This window comes from Pholcus phalangioides, unplaced genomic scaffold, assembly GCF_987345545.1.
Source record: "Pholcus phalangioides strain wild (caught in Gottingen) unplaced genomic scaffold, Ppha-v1.0 ptg000041l_1, whole genome shotgun sequence".
NCBI lineage: Eukaryota > Metazoa > Arthropoda > Arachnida > Araneae > Pholcidae > Pholcus > Pholcus phalangioides.
In genome coordinates this window covers 7615313-7637846 of record NW_028301627.1, presented here as the reverse complement: position 1 = coordinate 7637846, position 22534 = coordinate 7615313, and the positions used below count along the sequence as shown (strand labels likewise).

Here is a 22534-nt window from a genome sequence, read left to right as displayed (position 1 = left end):
AAGTTGATGCTGATAATCGAACCCGGGGCTTTCCGACATCGAACAGTGTCTTGACCAACGACACGACTGATGAGTGGCGAACAAAATTTCTGAGAGAAAGCTCTCCCACAGCGAATTTTATAGTCTCAACAATGGTCAAATTTTTATGTTCGATGTTCATTGTTGCATCATTTGGATGTATATTCCGTCTTTGTTTGTGAAGTAATTTATTTTTCCAGTTATTACTGTCATTCATTGTTATTACAACAATGACAAATAGGTTCTTCTACCTATATAAAGAACATCGATTGCGGTTACGGTTGCCGGTTGGTTGGCAGAGCCCGCTCCTTTCTGATGGTTATTATTCGACTGAATTGGGAGATCAATTTCTCTTCGTCGAGCCGGTAGCTCGCGACGCGGGTCCTTCGCAAGGTGAAGTCCGCGGGTACGAAAAGGCATCTGTTTGCATTAACCAAGGATTGGTCACCGCGTATGCGTTTCGCATGCAGCGGCTGACCTTTGCCTGGTCCTTGATTGCATCGAGAGATGAGACATCAGGTGTCTCTAGTCCCGCGCGTTCGACGCCGAGCGTTGTTCTGGCGTTTCGTGAAGCTCGACGCGATTCGAGTCGAAGTGTAGGATCAGGTTCCACTTCGTTATTCGGACCGGATATTAACTGGGGAAGGAGTTTCGGCCGACTGGTGGCCAGGCGGAGACATGAGTTTATTCCAGGGAGTTGGTCTCGTGGTCTCTCGTCGGGCCTCTTTTTACTCAGCAGAAAACAAAACCCACGATAATTACAACAATATAATATTTTTCAATCTCGATTGACATACAACATAGACGATACTATCCGTTAAAGCGTCTCGTCTTGACAGGTGCCCAGGCCTACAGACGGCTACTTGCGTTCTTTCCTGGAGCGCATGCGCATTACAAGGTTTGTTTCGAGCTCGAATTAGCTTATTTATACAGGGATGTCGGGTATAGTTCGTAATGAGAGCGACTGAGGCTTGTTTAACACCAGGATTACGCTATAAAATTTTATAACATATCTTTTACAAACCTTGGGAAACATTCAATAAGCTTATTGGATGCATTCTCTCGCATGTAACCGATACGCTTTTATTGGTCGCATTTTCAAATTTTATAAATGAACACTAGTATAACTTTTATAGTTACACTAGTGTTGCCCTGCCTCATTGAATGTTACATAATTTTATAGGTATGACGTCAGATGGTATTGTGCCCTCTCATCCCCACAACCTGCAGCAGGGCCCCTGGGCTGCGACCCTTGATGGGCCCTTCTATGATGAATTTATAGTGTGAAAAAACAAAATTGGATGGAATCGTGCGGAGCTCCTATCGTACAAATGAAAAAACAATTTTTTTTTCTTGCTAGACTTTCTTTCAAACCGGTCACGACTCGGGTCTATCACCTTTTATGGGCGATTTACTACCTAGTGAGTTGTGCCGGAAGTGTAACTGTGTGTGTACCTAACAGTCTGAGTGCGCATGTAGTGTTGTGTTTGATTTTTCAGTGCCGTTGTCTATATTTCAGAAGTGAAGTGAGTGATATGTTATGATTGAATTACATTTGTACTGTTTGTAGGTCTGTTGCTCTCCGTGGCGAGAACGGCTCGCATTCGCGCCTTGAAGTTGAGAACCACAGAAAACCAACTTCCGAACCCACCACTGTGGGGTTCGAACGCGGAACCTCACGACGCGAGTCCGTCACTATGACCACTCGACCACCATAGCAGATCTTGCTAGACTTTTTTTTTTTCAAGCCGAGCACAACTCAGGTCTATCGCCATGGGCAATTTACTACCCAGTGAGTTGTGCCGGAAGTGTAACTATGTGTACCTAACAGGCTGAGTGATTATCTAGTGTTGTGTATGATTTTTCAGTGCTGCCATCTATATCTCAGAAGTGAAGTGAGTGATGTGTAGTGACTGAATATTTGTACTGTTTGTAGGCCCGTTGCTCTCTGTAGCGAGACTTTTTAACGCGGAGATAGGCTCGCATTTGCGCCTAGAAGTTAGGAATCACTTCTTGCTAGACTATATTTTTCCATATGATTCACATGAAAATGATGACGAGCGAGCTTCTGAGAAGGACCCTTCTTGTGGTGCTATGCAGATAAACAGTGGCAACAGCACCGGATTAAGAAGTCACTTGAGTAATTTTTGGTGCCCCCACCCCCCGACTTTGCAAATTCAATATCGAGTTTTATATACACAATACTGAATTTACAAAGTCATTAAAGAGAGAGAGAGAAAGAAAGATAAAGATAGATAAGAAAGATGCACCTTCAAAAGAATTAGAATTAAAAATGTATGTAAAATATACAATATACGTATATAAAGAAAAATGCATGTTTATTCGTTGAAATTAAGTAAGCATGTCATTGTTACCACACAGAGCCGCAACTAGGGGGGGGGGGAGAGCAGGTAGGTCTCGTGCCCCTTGCGCTGTACCAGAGGGCAGAGGGGGCGCAAATTTTATTCTCAAACCTCTCCTTCAACATTACAAGGGGGATCACCAAAATGTGCACTTGCCACGGGTGACCAAACATCTAGTCGCGGCCATGTTGCCACAAATCACTGTTTTTCAAGTTGTCAAAATGTACTTTTCGGAATTTTTCTTTCATATCTTCCGCGCGAAAAGATAGCCCTTACAGATTTCTACACTTCCTTTTAATGGAAATCTTTCAAGATATTTTCTCCCATTGACAGCATTTTAGGATTTCCCAAAACGACGTTAAGAGGAGCAACTCAATCTTAGCATGTCTATAATAATTACCCACAAGTATCTCATTTTTGGTGAATCATCATAATAATTATAAGTATCATTTTCTTTCCGATACATTTCGAGTTTTTGTTTGTATAATCTACACTTGATCCGCTCATTTTGGCTCACAAAGATCTGCACGTTTTCAAGTTCACGCTCTCATTCTGTAGAACATGAATCTTCAACGCGTGACCAGCGGGCCAAATATGGCCCTCGGAGCATTTTGCCGTGGCTCCACCGATCATTACGAGGAAATATCTATTTTAACAGTGAAAAAGACAGTTCAATAAAAAAATATCATTCGATAAAGCCAGCAGGTCACCGAGAGGTTATGCTTCAGTATTTATAATTATAAATACTGAAATACGCTGTGTGTGTGTGTGTGTGTGTGTTCTATAAATTATATTTCATTAGGTTTATACACATTATCAACCATTTGGTAGAAAATCGTCAAAGATCAGATTGGGAATGAAAGTACAGTCGAATCCCGTTTTAACGAATACCGATATAGCGAAAATCTCGTTAAAACGAACACTTTTCTAATCCCCCAAATACGTTTACATAGGAACAATGCTAGGTAACCTGGAATTACTTTGTAACGGAATTTCGTTTTAACGAAGGGATTTATCTGGTCTCTTGGAGTTCGTTATAATGGGATTCGACTGTATCTTGGAGTTCGTTATAACGGGATTCGACTGTATCTTGGAGTTCGTTATAACGGGATTCGACTGTATCTTGGAATTCCTTTTTGACGCAAGATTAAACACACATGCTATTTCTACAGCAACGATACTGGAATCTCAAATCTAGAGAAACGAATAATATTGCAAACTAGAGTTCACGTTAATGCTGAGTTTTTAGAATAAGATGCCATAAAGCTTTCATAAAATAAGCTCACAAGCAGTGCCGTCTTAACACATGGAGGCCCACCCGGGGCACGGCCCGTGGCCTCAAGTACTTAAGGGGACTTGTGATAATGAGATTTGGTGCTATGAATTTCGAGAGAAAAGCATAGAAATATATAGCCAGAGTCTCAGAATATCATTTGGGCCCCATGGTGCTGTTACCCACGGGCTTACGGCCCTGAGCCCAGGGCATTCTTAACAGTATCATAGGCTCAAGAGGCCTAAGCAGGTAGTAGGCTCCGTACCTCCCAAATGACGATTAAAAAGTTAGAAATATTTTTGTAAAAATAATTGAATATCAAAAGAAAATACCTTTTTATACATATGTTACCAAATCAATACAGCCGAATCCCGTTTTAACGAATACCGATATAGCGAAAATCTCGTTTTAACGAACACTTTTCTAATCCCCCAAATAAGTTTACATAGAAACAATGCTAGGTAACTTGAAATTCCTTTATAACGAAATTTCGTTTTAACGAAGTGATTTATTTGGTCTCTTGGAATGTTAGTGTCTTCGTTATACAGTGTGAGCAAAAAGTCAGTAGGAACTTAAAAAAATTCATAGAAACCAGAAAAATAACCGAAATAAGAAACAGTTTGCTGGATTAGCATCGATAGTTCACGGGATTTTTTTTTTGACAGAGCAAAAAAACTAAAAAAAAAACCCGATAGGTGGCGCTGTAGTACACAAGTCAAAGAAAAGATACGCAAATAACGAACAGAATTCATGTGGAACACATACTGCTGTAATAAACAATTTGGAGGAATTCTGTTCGTTATTTGCGTATCTTTTCTTTGACTTGTGCACGTCAGCGACACCTATCGGCTATTTTTTCAGTTATCTTTTTTTCTTGTCTTAAAAAAATTCCCGTAAACTAGCGATGCTAACCCTGCAAACCGTTTTTTATTTCGGTTTTTTCCGGTTTTTATTCATTTTTAAAGTTTCTACGGACTTTTTTTCCCACCCTGTATATAATGACTGAAGAAACTGGAGAAACCGCGAGACACCCAGGCTCTGTCGCAAGAAGCAACGTAAGCTCTTCGGCACCACCAGAAGGGGGGAGGTCCAGGGCAAACCCGACAAAACCTTTATTTATTGATACGCCAAAGATTACATATAGTGAAATAATGACCGTTGCATATAGTGAAATAATGACCGTTACGTATAGTGAAATAATGACCGTTACATATAGTGAAATAATGACCGTTACATATAGTGAAATAATGACCGTTACATATAGTGAAATAATGACCGTTACATATTGTGAAATAATGACCGTTACATATTGTGAAATAATGACCGTTACATATAGTGTATATAATGACCGTTGAATATGGTAAATTCCCGATTTACGGCACAAAAAATCACAAATTAGAGTTTGGAAAAAATTTAGAGTTTGTCTGATTTTACTGTCCGCTAACGGGGACTGAACCCTATTCCACGGGACCGATAATCAGAAAAGTGTCCGTTAACGGGAAGGGCGGGAATGATTAGCCTTCAAATGTATAAAAATTGTTGAACTGTAGTCAATGGCATGAAATGGTGGGGAAGGGGGGGGGGGAGGCCAAAATACTTAAGTGTTTAGGGCATTCAAGCGTCTTAATCCGGCCCTGCACCCGGACACGACCCGAGAGCTTCATGATAACTAGATCTGTTAACAATTTTTGACGCAAATTGGTAAGTAAGTACACTCATGTCCATAAATTAAGCCCGTCTCTGATGATACTAAGTAATGCGTATTTGTAAATCAATAAATATGCACATCTTTAAAAACACACCACTCACTCGTCGGATTGAAATATGCAGACAATGCGCACGTCAAACGAAATTTGTGGTACATTTATGTTTAGAATAAAAGTAAAACAAAATACACTCATGTCCATAAATCAAGGATAATGCCAGCTCCAGCAAATAAAGGTTCAGAAACAAAACAAACGTTACTTATTCACCAAGCCCATTTATTAAACAAAAGATAAAGAGCAAAAACGATGGTGTATGTATGATACCATTCATAAAAACTACGATTTTTGCTCCCTGGAGCAATTGTAAAAAATATCACCTTTATAAAAACTTACTATTACATGGTTGGTATGATGGTTAATACATTGTATGTCTCCCATGCGATGAAATACAGTCCGTACAACGCCTAGGCATGCCGAGTATCAAATTATCGATCTGATCTTGGGGAAGATCACTCCACTCAGCAAGCAATGCTCTCCGAAGTTCCGGTACAGATGTAGGAGGTGGTTAACGGGCTGCAACTCGTCGGCCAAGCATGTCTCACACATGCTCTATCGGATTCAAGTCAGGTGAGACTGCTGGCCATTCCATACGGGTTATATCCTCAGATTCAAGGCATTCGTTTACGATGTTTGCTCGGTGAGGACGGGCGTTGTCATCCATAAACACAAATTCTGCGCCCATGGCACCCGTAAACAAACGTACATGTTGTTCCAGAATGATGTCCCGATAAATTTGGGCTTTCATGATTCCGGTTTGAGCATGCAGATCTGTTCTGGAACCCAGTATAATTCCACCCCAAACGAGCAATGCTGCACCACCGTAACGGTGTCGTTCAATGATGTTGTCTTGGTGGTAACGGGTACCTGGCGTTCTCCATATGAAAGTCCGACGTGAATCAGACTGCAAGCTAAAGGTGGACTCGTCGGAAAACATCACACAAGCCCACTGTGACGATGTCCACATTGCATGTTCTCTACTTCAGGCTAATCACTGCCGACAGTGAGTTGCCGTGAGCGGAACACATCTGACAGGCATGCGAGCATATAGACCAATATCTCCCAAACGTCTGTACACGGTTTGCCTTGAAACTGTGGGACCCGTGGTTGCAGATAGCTGACGACTCAGGTCGGATGCTGAGCTCCGTCTGCTTCTTTTGGCAGTTACTGCCAAATACCGATCTTCATTCGGCGTTGTAACTCTGGGGCGACCTGTACTGTAACGTCTACTGACATTTCCGTTATCTTTGAATCGTTGCCAAAGCCTAGAGATGACACTTTGGACAATTCCAAGTTCCTCGGATACTTCCATTTGAGTACGCCCACATTCCAGGCGGCCGATAATTCTACCACGTAAAAAATCATCCACATGCGTCCTCTGTGTCATAACTATTCGCTTATGGCACTGAGCGCCTTACAGAACTCTTGTGAACAATTTCACTTCTTTGCCACCATTCCTTATATACCCCCCTCTTACACTCTCGTCATTGTGACGTACTATCGGCATCATCTGGTGGCTTCGTGAAATTTGCATATCATTCTAGCAGATGTGTGATCAGAAAAATCGCTTTCCTATGGTGTTGATAATGATGCTATTCAGACGGACTTCGACTGTGGCTATTCACTTTATGGAAACTGCTCTTGAATTTCTTTGGATGGTTAATGTCGGGTGAAAGATCGCAAATTGCAAAAATAAAATATTTTTTGATAACTTCCTGCGGTGACCCTTTTCTCCTAATGCCGTAAGCACGTGCTTATTTTGCTTAATGGTTAATCCGGCCCTGCGTAGTATTATGGAAATTACAGATTACTTATAGGTGTCTGGTAGAGGCATTTCCACATCTTCGAAATCTTTTGAGTAGCTTGCATCATGTATTTGCATTTCACTTAAGAGGTCCCCTGCATTTTCATAAATCACTTTAAGTGGCTCTTGTCAGATTTCCAGATTATTTAGGTTTCTCGCGACACACACACATTTTCAGATCACGGGAGTGGCTATTGGTGCGTTTCCGTATCGTTATAATTGCTCGTTATAAATTTGCAGATGACTAATGTGACCTGTGGTACAATTTCATATCAATTGATTGACTCTGGACAAATTTTCAGGAGAGCTGGGGCACACTTTAAGATCACACGAGTGACTCGCGTATCATTTCCAGAATACTCTAGCGGCACAGCACATTTTCAGATCATTCAAGTAACCTGGGTGCTGTTTTAAAACACTTAAGTGGTCAGCGATACGAGTTCAAATCAATGAAGTGGCCCGCACTATCCAAAATGTTAAATACGCAGGGTTTACGAAGGTTTTTTTTACAGCTGGTTGATGCGAAGATATATTTTGGAAAGATAGAAAATTCAACTGCCCCTGCGGAGAATCGAACCCACGTCCTTTCACTTTTTCGGGTGAACGCACTAGACTACAGAATCACAACGAATATCTCAATCTTTCCTTGAAGCTCGTGTGCACTGAACGGGACCGTACATGGACGGTCGCATTAACCTTTGTATGGATAGCGGAGACTGACGTCCTGCTCGGACAAGTCGCCATCTAGTGGCAGTGTCAGCAATTGTGAGCTTTGGCCTGGGTTAGGTCCGACCGTCCAGTGCACGCGAGCTCCAAGGAAAGATTGAGATATTCGTTGCCTCTGTAGTCTAGACCTAGGGTGTTTACCCGGAAGTGAAAGGACGTGGTTTCGTTTCCCCGCAGGGGGCAGTTGAATTTTGTATCTTTCCAAAATATATATCTTCGCATAACAGATGTAAAAATCTTTGCACTAAAGTATTCCTCGGCCCTTCCCCGGACACTTAACTGATCCACGGCATATTTGCAAATCACTTGAGTGTGATGTACGGCATCTTTACAGTTCACTTAATTAAGTGTCGCGCAACACATTTTCAACTCGATGCTGTAGCCCGACTTCCCTCAGGTTTGTACCTGGGACCATGACAGCAATCTTCACGGTGGTACACGAACATCTTACCACCACTCCACTCGGGTGCCTATGCAGCAGGACTAGACAAATTTCCAAAAGTTTACGTGCCTCCTTCCAGTTCTCTTTGGTCGGGCATCTGACTTTAAACAATGCATGCCCGAAAAATACTCCTAAATACACTCATGTAGGCCTGCGAACATATAGACCAATATCTCCCAAACGTCTGTACACGGTTTGCCTTGAAATTGTGGTACCCGTGGCTGCAGATAGCTGACGGGACAGGTCGGATGCTGTGCTCCGTCTGCTTCTTTTGGTAGTTACTGTCAAATACCGGTCTTCATTCGGCGTTGTAACTCGGGGGCGACCTGTACTGTAACGTCTACTGACATTTCCGTTATCTTGGAATCGTTGCCAAAGCCTAGAGATGACACTTAGGGCAATTCCAAGTTCCTCGGATGCTTCCATCTGAGTACGCCCACATTCCAGGCGGCCGATAATTCTACCACGTAAAAAATCATCCACATGCGTCCTCTGTGTCATAACTATTCGCTTATGGCACTGAGCGCCTTACAGAACTCTTGTGAACAATTTCACTTTTTTGCCATCATTCCTTATATACCCCTTATCATTCCTTATAATTTATGGACATGAGTGTATTACATAGGATTATTATCATACAGGATTTACTTACTTAATTGTTAAAACCATTTCTCATATTTAAAAAAAAACGCACAAAATAGCTTCATATTATAGTTATTTGCATAATCTTCTTCACACCCAAAAAAAAAATCATGATAAGCACACAAGTTTTTAATATAAACCATCATTTGAATGTGACTTATCACCACTGTGAATGTTGATATGATGGAAATCAGCAGTTTATCCCAATCTTATCCTCGTCTTGGTGACTCTTTTGTCAGAGATTGTTTTCAGATTTCGGACCAAACACATCAATTTTCGGACTATCGATCCTCGTAGGAATAAGTGCAACTGAAAATCCAAAGATAAGTCAATTACAATTTTCCGCGTTGTTGGTTATCTGAAAAGAAGTCGGTGAGTTACTGTCTATCACGCTGATGTAATCGTATGGCCGATTTTTACGTTCAAGGATCGCACTTGGATAGGTGCGAGGGAGCACCGGGTCGAAACATATCAAGGGTCGCAAAAATAAAATAGATCAAAATGCGTTGACTACACGGGGTGTCCTGTAACTGCTTATGCTGTCTCTATCTCATCATCCATCCGTCCTAGAGGTAGTTTCAATTTGAAAAATGCTCAAAAGGCGTTCAAAAATTACACTGTACCAGTTTGAGAAAATACAGTGTGTCACACAATAAAAAAAAAAAAAATCTGAATTTTTATACGGTGTCCTTGTCCTGTCCTTCTTCCAATAAGAAAGTCGTTGCCCTTTTCTCCTGAGGCCAACAGAAAAAATTCCAGATTTCCAAGTGCAATATTCACTGAGATATTCGAATTCAAAAATCGGAGGAAAGTTGGGAAAGGACATTCATTCATTCGAACCGATCACAACTCCGGTTTATCGCCATAGGCAATTTACTACCGATTGAGTTGTGCCGGAAGTATGAGTGTGTGTCTCCCCCAGATCCCCCGGGCCACGAAAGTGACTGTATACTAAGGGTACAACACACGGAATGCATTCAACTGCCTGACACCTAGCCAGCCGGCGCCCAGCCCTCAAAGTCCAGCCGCTCATCCGGCATGGTTTCAAGGGAGCTGCCTCGCGACCGTTGCCTACAAGGAACAGCTTTCGCCCTTATTTAATTAAAGACTAATTCGGGACTTATTCGTCCTCCTTCTTCGCCTCGTCCACATTGGAAGTCGGAGCCTGGATCGTCTGCCCCTTGATCGTCGTTTTCCTCTTCAGTCCATTCTTCTTCTCCCTGTCGTCCAGTCTCCTGACGTCTTCTGATTCTCTGACTCCTTCTCCTGGGTGCAGGGCTCGTCTCTCGATCTGCCGCTCCCGTCCGCTTATTATGGAGCCACTCCATGTTCTCTTCCAAAAAGCCGACCAGTTCCTTGAATTTCCTGAGTGATTTATCATCCTTGGCCATTTTTTTAAACCACTCATTCCCCAATTGCGGCCGTGGCTTAACTAAGTGGAAACGACTGGTGTGGACCAGGCCCGTCATTTAGGGGTTGGGGCAGGGTCCTGGCTTTTGAAAATACACTACAAATGCTATATAATGTATATATATATATATAAATATATATGCGTACCTTTAGTACATACTCTTTGCCCCCTCCCCCCCGGAAAAAGTTGAAATGACGGTCCTGGTGTGGACACATTCCGTGGCAAAGTGAATTGGACTTCCCACTCCTCCGCATATACACTGCTCAAAACCATTAGGGGAGCACATGGTTTTAACAAAATTACGCAAAGATGAATACCGATAAGTAACATAAAATGAATCATCCATAATTTAAAGCCTAGCAGGAAACGGAAGAAGAAAACTTCATATGCAAATCAAAGTTCATGACGTCAAAAACCAGAAAAAGGAGATAAGGGCACAAATCGGGATGTTGCAGAAACGTCTGTTTTACTGCCGTAACTGTGAAATTCGATTGCGCAGTATTTTTTTTTGAGACAGGGTGACTTGAGGATGTCTCAACAACGTGATAACGTGATTTACCGGAATCCATGGCATGGCGTGTTATAGGCAGACTGGAATCCGGGCAAACACAACGTAGTGTCGCAGACGCTAGTCGCCAGAAGTGTTGTTGCAAGGCTGTGGAATCGATTCCAAGAAACAGGAAATGTTAGACGTCGACCAGGGCAAGGTCGGCCACGCGCCACTACAGCAACTGATGACCGGTATGTACGGTTAACAGCCCGTCGAAACAGAACAGAGAATGCTACGCAGCTGCAAAGACGGTTGCTCTTGGCAACAGGACGAAGGGTGTCCAGCCAAACAGTACGTAATCGGCTTCATGAGGGAGGGCTCTATGCACGTAGGCCAATGGTCTGCATTCCGTTGACCCCACGCCACCGTGCGGCCCGAAGAAGATGGGCTGCTGAACATCGAGATTGGGAGCAACATGATTGAAGCCAAGTGCTGTTTACAGACGAGTCCCGATTCACTCTGGAGTGTGACACCCGACGTGTTCTGGTATGGAGGGACAGGGGCACTCGAAATAACCCCGCATTCGTTCGTGAAAGGTCATAATAAAGACGAGCTGGTTGGATGGTATGGGGTGGAATCAGCATAGGCGGACGTACGGACCTGCATATCATTCGGAATGGCACTTTGACGGCCCGAAGGTATGCAGACGAGATACTACGACCTCATGTCATCCCTTACGCTGGAGCCATTGGAGATTCCTTTGTTTTCCAGGATGATAATGCCCGACCGCATAGAGCTCGTCTGGTGGAGAACATGCTTGAATCTGAAACAATACAGCGTATGGAATGGCCAGCGTGCTCTCCTGACCTGAATCCAATCGAGCATGTCACGACGCATTACTGCGCGACCAAGGCCGCCTGTTACTGTCCGAGACTTGCAGATTGCACTTCTTGAGGAGTGGAACAGTATTCCCCAAAGTCTGATCGATAACCTCATTGCATCCATGGCAAACAGATGTGCAGCAGTCTTAGCTGTTCGAGGAGACCACACGCCCTATTAAAACTCATGCATCATGTCTAAACAGTACTTTTTTTTATCGTTTACATGTAACCAAATTGTTGCCCTAAATCATCTTTTCATGTTTTTTCCATATTTTCAAAGAATTAAAGCTTAATTCCAAATTTTTTTACGTCTTTTTTCTGTATTGCGCATTGATACGCGTGTACTATCCATTGTATGCCAATACGTGGCTGTCTCGCACGGTTTTCTTCACTTTTTTGCTTGCTCCCCTAATTGTTTTGAGCAGTGTACATTGCTCGTTGTCGGAAATTTTGAAACGCTTGAAGTGGGTGGGAAACGGTCCATGGCCCGAGAAGAAGATTGTTTTTTCTCTACTCCAGTAACGTTCTTTCCACTGGACTTTGGAAAAGGACAGCGTAAATGAGCGAAAGGAGCGCCGTGCATTAGTTTTTGCTGTTCTTTCAAAACTTTTCTCCGATTTTTGAATTCAAATATCCTAGCGAATATTGCACTTAGAAACTTGGAATTTTTTCTGTTGGCCTCAGGAGATACAGGGCAACAATTTTCTATTTGGAAGTTAGAGGGCGGGGGACCGTATGGAAATTTAGATTTTTTTTGTTTTGCGACACACTGTTTTCACTCTCAAAACTGGTACCGATTAATTTTTGAACGACTTCTGAGTATTTTCTAAATTGTAATCATACCTGTAGGATGGACGGGTGATTAGATTGAGGCCGCATCAACACTTATAGGACACCCAGTATAACACATCGCAACTGCTTAACATAATTAAATAACTCGTAGCGCCATTTATAGGTTAATTAAGTTGTTAAGGTGAAAAGGGTTTACGGAAAATTCACTGACAACAGTTAGTCAGTGAGCGAGGAATGACCAAGTGAGCGAGTCGATAAACGATACAGTAGTTAGTGAGTGAGTGGCAGAGCGGTTAGTGTTGGTGAGTGAGTGCGTGACACAGTGAGTGACCTGGTAAGTTTGTGATATAATGAGTGACCAATCAGGTAGCAATAGAGAGTGCGATCTAGTTAATGAGTAGCAGAGTGAACCACCTAGTTAGCGAGTGAACGTCCAGGTGATTTAGTGTGTAACAGAATGAGCAGCCTAGTCAGCTGATCATAGAATGAGTGACCTAGTGAGTTGGTGATAAAATGAGTGACTTAGTGAGTTTATGATAGAATGTGCGATTTAATGAGGGAATGATGAATCGAGCGATCCAGTGTAAATGAGCACTCAAAATGATTGAGTGTAAAAGAGTGACTAAGAGACAATTGCTCATTCACTCGTTCACTTGCTCACTCGATCATTCATTCACTCGCTCATTCTTCACTCACTCATTCACTTCAACGCTCGATCAATCACCCACTCGTTCATTCACTCATGTCAAACTGCCACTAGTGAATTCTCCCAGCGAAAAAGAAACAAGTTTACCCTTAACCCTTACTGAAAGCTAAATGTAAATATGCTTTATTTTACATTATAACGGAGAGTGTAGATCGTTATCCTGTGAAATAACTTCTTGAAGTATGGTTCGTAAAATGTTTGATCTTGCATCGGCACCGAGAAAATCGCGCAAATAGATTTGTCCAGCCCTCGCGTATAGATGGCGTCATTTTTGCACGTATATTTCATCAAAGAAACTTCTAAATGTTTCTCACAAAATACCGATCAAAAGTTTCAATTTCTGGAGTCGTGTCCAAAACACCGAAAACTTCGATTCGGATTTTTCTTATCTCAGTAAAAATATATATTATTAGTTCGATGAACGCTCATAGATGGCGCTTGCATATGATGACTTCGAAATTCATTCCAGAAAAAAAAAAAATTATTTCGACACATTTTTTCGATACAATACTGTCGTTGATACACCTATACGGATGCTATACCCAAACTGATTAACGAAGTACCCTATAACATTTCGGTGTCTTATAACTCGTGATAAAATACGTATGATTTCAACATGAAAAGTTTCTGGAGATCCATCATGTACTACTTTTCTTGTGTGTTCTTCGTTCTGTGTACAATGTCGTCCATTGAAGCCTGGAAAGAAGGTGAGTAAATTCCCAATTTCAGAATACCATTAAATGATGATTTCGAACGGCAGCGTGAGACAACATGATCTTGAAAATTTCAAATTCATTGATATTATGACAATTATTAATTATTATTTAAACATTGCGCTGCCATTTTCTTTTGGCATTAGATAAAGTAATTTCGGAAGTATTGGAGAATATAATGTGCTTAATTATTTGTGAATTGACAAATTTTACGTGATACCGTGAGGTTTCAGACATGAATTTTAGAAAGTAAATTAAGACTTTTTCTGTTTAGAATCGCCAGTGATTCAGCCATTTAATTTTCCGAAACAAGTCATTGTCGGTCAGAAAGTCAGAGCTATGTGTACGGCGATAGCAGGGAATCCTCCACTGAAATTCGAATGGCAGAAAGATGGACAACCCCTCGCCGTTTCTTCCAAGTATTCTGTACAGAATTACAAAGACTACTCCGTTCTACTCATTGAGAACCTAGTAGCTTCCGATATTGGTAACTATACCTGCCTGCTGACTTCCACCGGACCCAAAACCACGCATTTCACGGCACCTCTGTTTATACAAGGTGAGTGAAAAAACTCATGTTATCCAATCCAAAATGATAATATACACTGTTATCAACGTTGTCTTTAATACAAATTGGCAAATCGATTAAATCTTATTTGATAAATATATTATTTATAGTCTATAAGAATCTGTATCCCTTTCTTTTGAATTGTAAACTCTTTTCAGAATTAAATCCTTTCCTCTCAAAATAATATTCAAATTTCTCAGAACAATATTCAAAAAGTTCTCGGAATAATATCCAATGTGTTCTGAAAGAGCTCATGAATAATATCCAATGTGTTCTGAAAGAGCTCATGAATAATATCCAATGTGTTCTGAAAGAGCTCATGAATAATATCCAAGGTGTTCTGAAAGAGCTCATGAATAATATCCAAGGTGTTCTGAAAGAGCTCATGAATAATATCCAATGTGTTCTGAAAGAGCTCATGAATAATATTCAAAAACCCAAAAATAATATTCAAAGCTGTCAGAATATTATTCAGTGTTTTGAAAGAGTTCATGTGCAATGCTCAAAGTTCTAAAGGAAAGAGCTAATGAATAATATTCAAATTTCTCAGAATAACATTCAAATTTCTCAGAATAACATTCAAATTTCTCAGAATAACATTCAAATTTCTCAGAATAACATTCAAATTTCTCAGAATAACATTCAAATTTCTCAGAATAACATTCAAATTTCTCAAAAATAATATTCAAAGCTGTCAGAATAGTATTCAGTGTTTTGAAAGAGTTCGTGTGCAATGCTCAAAGTTCTAAAGGAAAGAGCTAATGAATAACATTCAAAGTTTTCAGAATAACATTCAAAGTTCTTAGTATTATTCGAAGTACAAGATATACAGAAGACTGGATGTTGTGAAGATATTTATTATTTTAGACATTAATTTTTTAAGGAAGGAAAAAACTCATCTCTGCCTCTACCGGGAGTCGAACCCGGGTCCCTCGATTGCCGGACGAGTGCTCTGACCACTAAGCTACAGAGGAGATAGAGATTTTCCTTCGCTAGAGCGTATATATGCTGAACGGAACCGTGCAATGGACGGTGAAACCGATCAGCTAATAGCTCATGGACGACGAGCCACCAGATGGCTATATATATGACATGTATATCTTGTATTAACAAGTGGAGAGCGACATTCATGTCATATTATTCGAAGTTCTTAGTATTAGGCCTATAAGTGTTCTAAACAAATTCGTAAATACTACTCAAAAAGTTCTCAGAATACTATTTAATATTCTAAAAACAACTTACGAACAATAGTCAAAGTTGCATAAAAGCTCATGATTAGTGCTCAATGTTCTGAAGAAAAAAACCAAAAAAAAAGCTTATAAATGGTATTCAAAGTTTCCAGAACGATATTTAAATTTCTCCGAATTGTATTTTAAGTTCTCAAAACAATATCAAATGTTCTAAAAGAGCTCATGAACATTTCAAAAATTTTAAAATACGATTAGATTATTCGTTTCTCGTGCATACTGTGATGAATTTTGCCGTACAATATTTATATATTTTTGCTTATTATTGTTAAAAAAACCAAATGACAATAAGACACACAGAAACACATAAAATGGTTTTTCTACAAAAAACGTAAAATCGAATTCACTTCGATGCATGCGTTATGTGAACTATTAATTATTATCCACGAATTAATTACTTTTAAGCACCACCCAAATGGACAATCATTCCGAAAGATGTCGATATCCTCGCCGGTGGGAACATAAGTGCTGAATGCAAAGCCGAAGGATTACCTGCACCCGAAGTGACCTGGAAGTACATCACTGGTAAGATCAGTATTATAAAATCGACTGACCTCTTTACATAACAGTATTGAAAATATAATAACGAAAATAATAATGGCTTCACTTGCTCCCCTCACGGATGGCTCACTTATTCCTTGAAATCCAAGAACCCTTTTAGATGACTAATCGCCACCTTTTGTACCGTACAACGATGGAGTAACACAATTATATAAAAAAACATTACCAGTGACTATTGAAGACACACACTCGATACATCTGACTCCAAAGATGAGACTGTGAAAATTATGAAACTAATTCATAGTCAAACACATTGACTGGGCGCAGGGAATCCCGTTATATAAGTTTAATTGTATAGAGAGATAGACAGATACAACCGTACAGTATGGCTGCGTAAACAAGACTGATAGTTGCCACTCATATCAAAAGTAAATTGTACAAGATAAACAAAACAGAAGAGTTGCCATTCTGTAAACCAGCAGAATATAAAACTTTAACACTCCCACCAATTCTATGGTTTACAGGTAATATATATATATAAAACAAACATTGTCAAAAAAAATATATATATATAATCATGAAATTTTCACATTGAGCATATTTCGCAATTTTTCAAACCTCTCTTTTGGAAGGCGTTTGGTGAAAATATCGGCTATTTGATCAACTGATTTAACATATTTCACACAGATGGATTTATCCTCATATTTTTCTCTTATGAAATGGTACCTAACATCTATGTGTTTGGTTCGCTTATGGAATACCGGGTTTTTGATGAGTTTTATGGCACTTTGGTTATCAATGCACAAGGGTACTCCATCGGCATTAATAATTTCACCAAAATCCTTGAGAAGTTGAGTTAACCACAGAGTTTCTTTCACAGCTGTCGAAGCAGAGATGTATTCCGCTTCTGTGGTTGATGTAGACACAACTGACTGTTTTTGGGTAGCCCATGTCACAGCTCCATCGCTAATCTTGAACACATATCCTGATGTCGATTTTCGAGTGTCCACATCATTCGCAAAGTCAGCGTCAGAATAACCAACCAAGGTTGATTCATCAGAGCTCTGTTGTGTATACTCGATTCCGTACGATGATGTACCTTTCAGGTATCTAAAGATTCTTTTGACGGCATTCCAATGACACAATCCAGGATTTTCTTGGTACCTGCTCACGATATTAACGGTATACATTATGTCGGGACGAGTAGTGATAGCTAGAAACATTAATGTTCGGACTGCTTCACGGTAAGGTACTGAACCTTTTTCAAGTGGTGTTGAGTCTGCAGATATTATAGCATTGGGATCCGCAGGAACACTGACAGGATTTGCATTCTCAAGAGAGAATCGTTTCAGCATTCTATGAATATAACTTTTCGAATGGATGAAGATGGAATTTTTCTTCTCAATGAACTCTATACCAACGAAAAGTCCCTTTTCACACACCACAGCTTCAAAAGTGTTCTTCAGATTATTGACGATTTCGATGAGGATGTCTTCATTTTCACAAAATAATAAACCGTCATCTACGTAAAGGGCTAGTAACACAGTCTTTAATTTGAATGTCCCAAAATAAACTGAAGAATCTGCAACTGATTGTACGAAACCATAACTTTTTAGAAAGTCTGAGAATTTCTTGTTCCAACATCTTGAAGCTTGTTTCAGACCGTACAAAGATTTCTTTAGTTTGCACACCTTGTTATCATCGCTTGTTAATCCCGGAGGTGACTCAAGATATATTTCTTCCTCTATTTCACCATGGAGAAAAGCGGTCTTTATGTCAAATTGCATTATCTTGAGATTGCGTTGGACAGCAATAGCAAATAGAACCCTTATCGTGTCGTATCTTGAAGTTGGTGAATAGGTTTCTGAGTAATCAATTCCTTCAATCTGCGAAAAGCCTTTTGCACACAGCCTTGCTTTAAACTTCTTAATTTTTCCATCTGGGAAATATTTAATTTTGAATACCCATTTTGAACCTACAGTCCTTTTGCCATCTGGTAGATTGACAAAGTCAAAAACTTCATTCTTCTCAAGAGCATCGATTTCTTCTTTAATCGCTTTCTTCCATTCCTGTGACTGAGGAGAACACATCGCCTCTTCATATGAAACAGGTGTTTGGATTTCCGTCATATTCGCTTCGAAGTAAGAAGGAGACTTTATTGCAGATCGATCTCGAAGATTGTACCTTTGGGTTTTTCTTCCAGGATCAGGATTCTTAGATTCGCGATCAGACATATCATCTTGCATATCTTCATCACAGTTCGGGCTTATATCATTGTTTTCATCCGGAATGACATGTATCTTGGATGTTGAGGGAAGCATGTTCACATCATGGACTTCATTGAACTTGACATTTCTCGACACTGTCACAGTTCTTTTATTCGGATCGAATAATCGATAGTTGTTCGAGTCTCTATCATATCCCACGAAAATCATCTTCTTACCTTTGGGTTCCAGTTTTATTCTTTGAGAGTCCGGAACGTGCATAAACGCTTCGCTTCCAAAAATTTTGAGATGATTCAGGCAATTTTTCTTTCCAGTCCAAAGTTCATATGGGGTAGAATTTGGAGCTTGACTTGTTGGTGTTCTGTTCAGAATATATACTGCAGTATTCACTGCTTCTGCCCACAAGTATTTAGGTAGCTGTTTTGCGTACAGCATTGATCTGGCACTTTCAACAATAGTTCTCATGTCTCTTTCTGCACGACCGTTTTGTTCAGGTGTGTATGGTGCCGTTGTTTCCATCAAGATGCCTTTACGAGCAAGGAAATTGTTGAACTCGTTATTCATAAATTCAGTTCCATTGTCAGTTCTGACTGCTTTGACAACATGTTGAAATTTGTTTTCACAGAGATGAACAAATTTTCTGAACTGTTCAAACGCATCACTTTTGTGTTTTATGAAAGCAACTGAACGATAGCCTGTGAAATCATCCTTAAAAAGAATGAAATAATTCGATCCTCCCACCGATTGAACAGACATCGGTCCACAAAGATCACAATGAATTAGTTCACCTGGGATAGTCGATTTATGTTCCCTTCTTGTGAAAGATAGCTTATGTTGCTTTCCATACTGACAAGCCTCACAAAAGAATTTTTCGGCATCAGAAAAATTAATATTTTCTTTCAAAATATTTCTTTCACATAGCTCTTTAAGAGCCTTCATATTTATGTGACCAGTTCTTTCATGCCATAATTGCAAGTCGTTGTTACATGTAATATTTACCTCATCACTAAATATGACTTTGAAAAGCATTTTATACAAATTATTTGCAGTACGAATACCTTCAGCAATTAATCTATTGTCATTATAAATTTTCACATAGTGATTTTTTTTAATTATCTTCATATTCCTGGCAGCCAGTACACCTTCCGACAGTAAATTTCTTTTTAGACCAGGGACATATAATACTTCATGGATCTCCCCATTATTCCATGTACCATTCACGAATTTCTTAATCAATACCTTACCTTTACCAAGAACGGGTAATTCAGTGTTGTTGCCGAGCTTAATTTGACCATCTGCCTCTTGATAATCACTAAGACACTTTTTAATACACGTCATGTGAGCAGATGCGCCACTGTCAAGAATCCACTCATTTTCACCTGATTGAAGAGCATTGGAGACATTTTCAGCACTGAGCAAATCATGATTCACATCGGTAAAATTGGATGCACCACCATTTTCGGACGAACGACGATTGAAGTCGTGCTTTCGTTGTTTACATTCGGAGGCATAGTGCCCTTTCCTTCGGCAAGAATAACAGATCACTTTCGACTTGTCGAGACGCTTTTCGGATTTTTCACGACTCTGAAAGTTCTTGTTTTTCGACGAATAGTACTTCTTCGGCTTAGAAACTGAGACACACGCAGTTTCACTCTGTTCGTTGCGCGAAATCGAAAGCTCTTCATCGATGAGACGTGCCGTTAAATTGGCGACGGCTTGTTTACTTGAATCCATAGACAACCAGGCTTGACGAAAGTTCCTGTATTTTGTCGGCAAAGTACTTAGAATTTTTGTTGTGATTGTAACATCACTCACCTCTTCACCGGCATCCGTGATTTGACGAGCGAGGTTTTCAACTTTCGCTATATACTCCACAGCTGACTCGCTGCTTTCCATTTTCAGCTGATGAAATCTGTCCACTCGCAGTTGTAACATAACAGCTTAGGTTTAATTAACAACAACGGAACATTATTAGTTTAACGTACTAACGCGTACGTATTAGCAACGCCCGCGCACGTACAGGTAAGTGACAAGTAAAAAGTCGATCTCAGCTAGCTACTTGTATACAGTACAGGTTAAATGACGTCACGCTCCTTCTCTTCATGTGCATGTTACGTACGCCGCCATCACCTGATTAAAGATCCCCAGAAGTATTATGCATTGGGATAATTTTTTTTTGTTAACGTGATTATAATATTTTCTACGATTTCTTGAGCGATGATACGTATCTTTCAATCGGATAGTGATTATTACCCCTGCATTAACAGTAGAATGTTAAATCTCACGAAGTTCGTTATAGCGGGGTTTGACCGTATTTCTACTTTCTTAGAAGTGACGTTCTCGTTTTTATCATGACGTGTACATCAAGACCATTTTCAAGGTAAATGATAGGGATCGGTCACTAACCCGCAGCTGATCAGCACACGGAAAACGTCAACAGGAAGAAGCATATTCGGCGTATTGAACGCCAGGTATTGTTCCCAGAATAATATTCAGTGTTCTAAAACGATCCTGAATAATACTCGAAGCTCTAAAAGAAGGAACTCATGAATAACATTCATATAAATCTTAATTCTCATAATAACATCCAAAGTTCTCAAAATAATATTCGCTGTTCTGGAGAAACTCATGAATACAATGTCTCAGAATAACATTCACTATTCTGAAAGAGCTCATTCAAAGTTCTAAACGAAAGGGCTCATGAATGATATTCAAAGTTCTAAGCGGAAAAACTCATGAATAATATTAAAAGTTCTTAGAAAAATATTCACTATTATGAAAGATATTATGAATAATATTCACTATTATGAAAGAGATTATGAATAATATTCACTATTATGAAAGAGATTATGAATAATATTCACTATTATGAAAGAGATTATGAATGATATTCAAAGTTCTCAGAGTAATATTCACTATTATGAAAGAGATTATGAATAATATTCACTATTATGAAAGAGATTATGAATGATATTCAAAGTTCTCAGAGTAATATTCACTATTATGAAAGAGATTATGAATAATATTCACTATTATGAAAGAGATTATGAATAATATTCACTATTATGAAAGAGATTATGAATAATATTCAAAGTTCTCAGAGTAATATTCACTATTCTGAAAGAACTCATGAATAATATTAAAGTTTCTCAGAATAATATTAAAAGTTCTAAACGAAAGAGCTCATGAATAATATACAAAATTCTTAGAACAATATTAAACGTTCTAAGAAAAAAAGCTAATGAATAATCTAAAGCTGATGAAGGTCTTAGAAAAATACCATATTTGTGAAGTTCTCAGAAAAATATATTTTTCAAAGCTCTAAAAGAGCTCATGAATAACGTTTAAAGTTCAGAATGAAAGAGCTACACATATTGAAATACACATATCTTTCAAGTCCGTTATAGCGGGGTTTGACAGTATTTCTACTTTCTCAAAAGTGACGTTCTTGTTTTCAATCACGACGTGTACATCAAGATTATTTTCCAGGTAAATCCCGGGAATCGGTTGCTAACCCGCAGCTGATCAGTACGCAGAAAACGTCACCGGGAAGAAGCGTACTCAGCGTATTGAACGCCAAGTCGGATGATGGAGGCGTATACGTTTGTGAAGCCTCAAATGATGTTGGCAACGTCATCCGCACATCCGTCAGCATCGCTGTACACGGTAAGGTTTCATGGATACGCCTTAGCATTTACTAAAACAGACTTTCCTTTCAGGTCAAGTCTGAAGATTTAATCGATGCGTACGACGTATCTTCAGGTGATCAATCATATAATAACTTTTCAGATATTTCTATTTAATGGCAGGCACCTGGATCAAGACAACACCATCTTTCTGTGTAATTTTTCTCAGAAAATTTGCGCTCAGTTTGTTTTTCCTCAAAGTCCTCTATGAATATTAGATTGTATTGTTCCAAACAGAAAATTCGGTTCGGATATTTCTTGTTCCCAGATTGCATAATGTATT

General features: G+C 39.7%; 1 protein-coding gene across 1 annotated transcript; it reads left to right on the top strand.

Annotated features, from left to right (window-relative positions):
• The first annotated feature begins 13934 nt into the window (after positions 1-13934).
• On the top strand, positions 13935-22469 carry LOC149065210 (cell adhesion molecule DSCAM-like). Its single transcript, XM_089254457.1, has 5 exons — positions 13935-14018; positions 14299-14583; positions 16245-16364; positions 22055-22231; positions 22375-22469. The coding sequence occupies exons 1-5, from the start codon at positions 13952-13954 to the stop codon at positions 22467-22469; spliced, it is 744 nt and encodes a 247-aa protein (XP_089110583.1). The 5' UTR covers positions 13935-13951.
• The last annotated feature ends 65 nt before the right edge of the window (positions 22470-22534 follow it).

Bases quoted from the DNA above. Each gene is read 5' to 3' on its own strand.
- LOC149065210 (XM_089254457.1), top strand. From the start codon at position 13,952: ATGTACTACTTTTCTTGTGTGTTCTTCGTTCTGTGTACAATGTCGTCC. The intron at 14,019-14,298 runs GTGAGTAAATTC...TTTTCTGTTTAG, and splicing joins CATTGAAGCCTGGAAAGAAG to AATCGCCAGTGATTCAGCCA. The intron at 14,584-16,244 runs GTGAGTGAAAAA...ATTACTTTTAAG, and splicing joins GGCACCTCTGTTTATACAAG to CACCACCCAAATGGACAATC.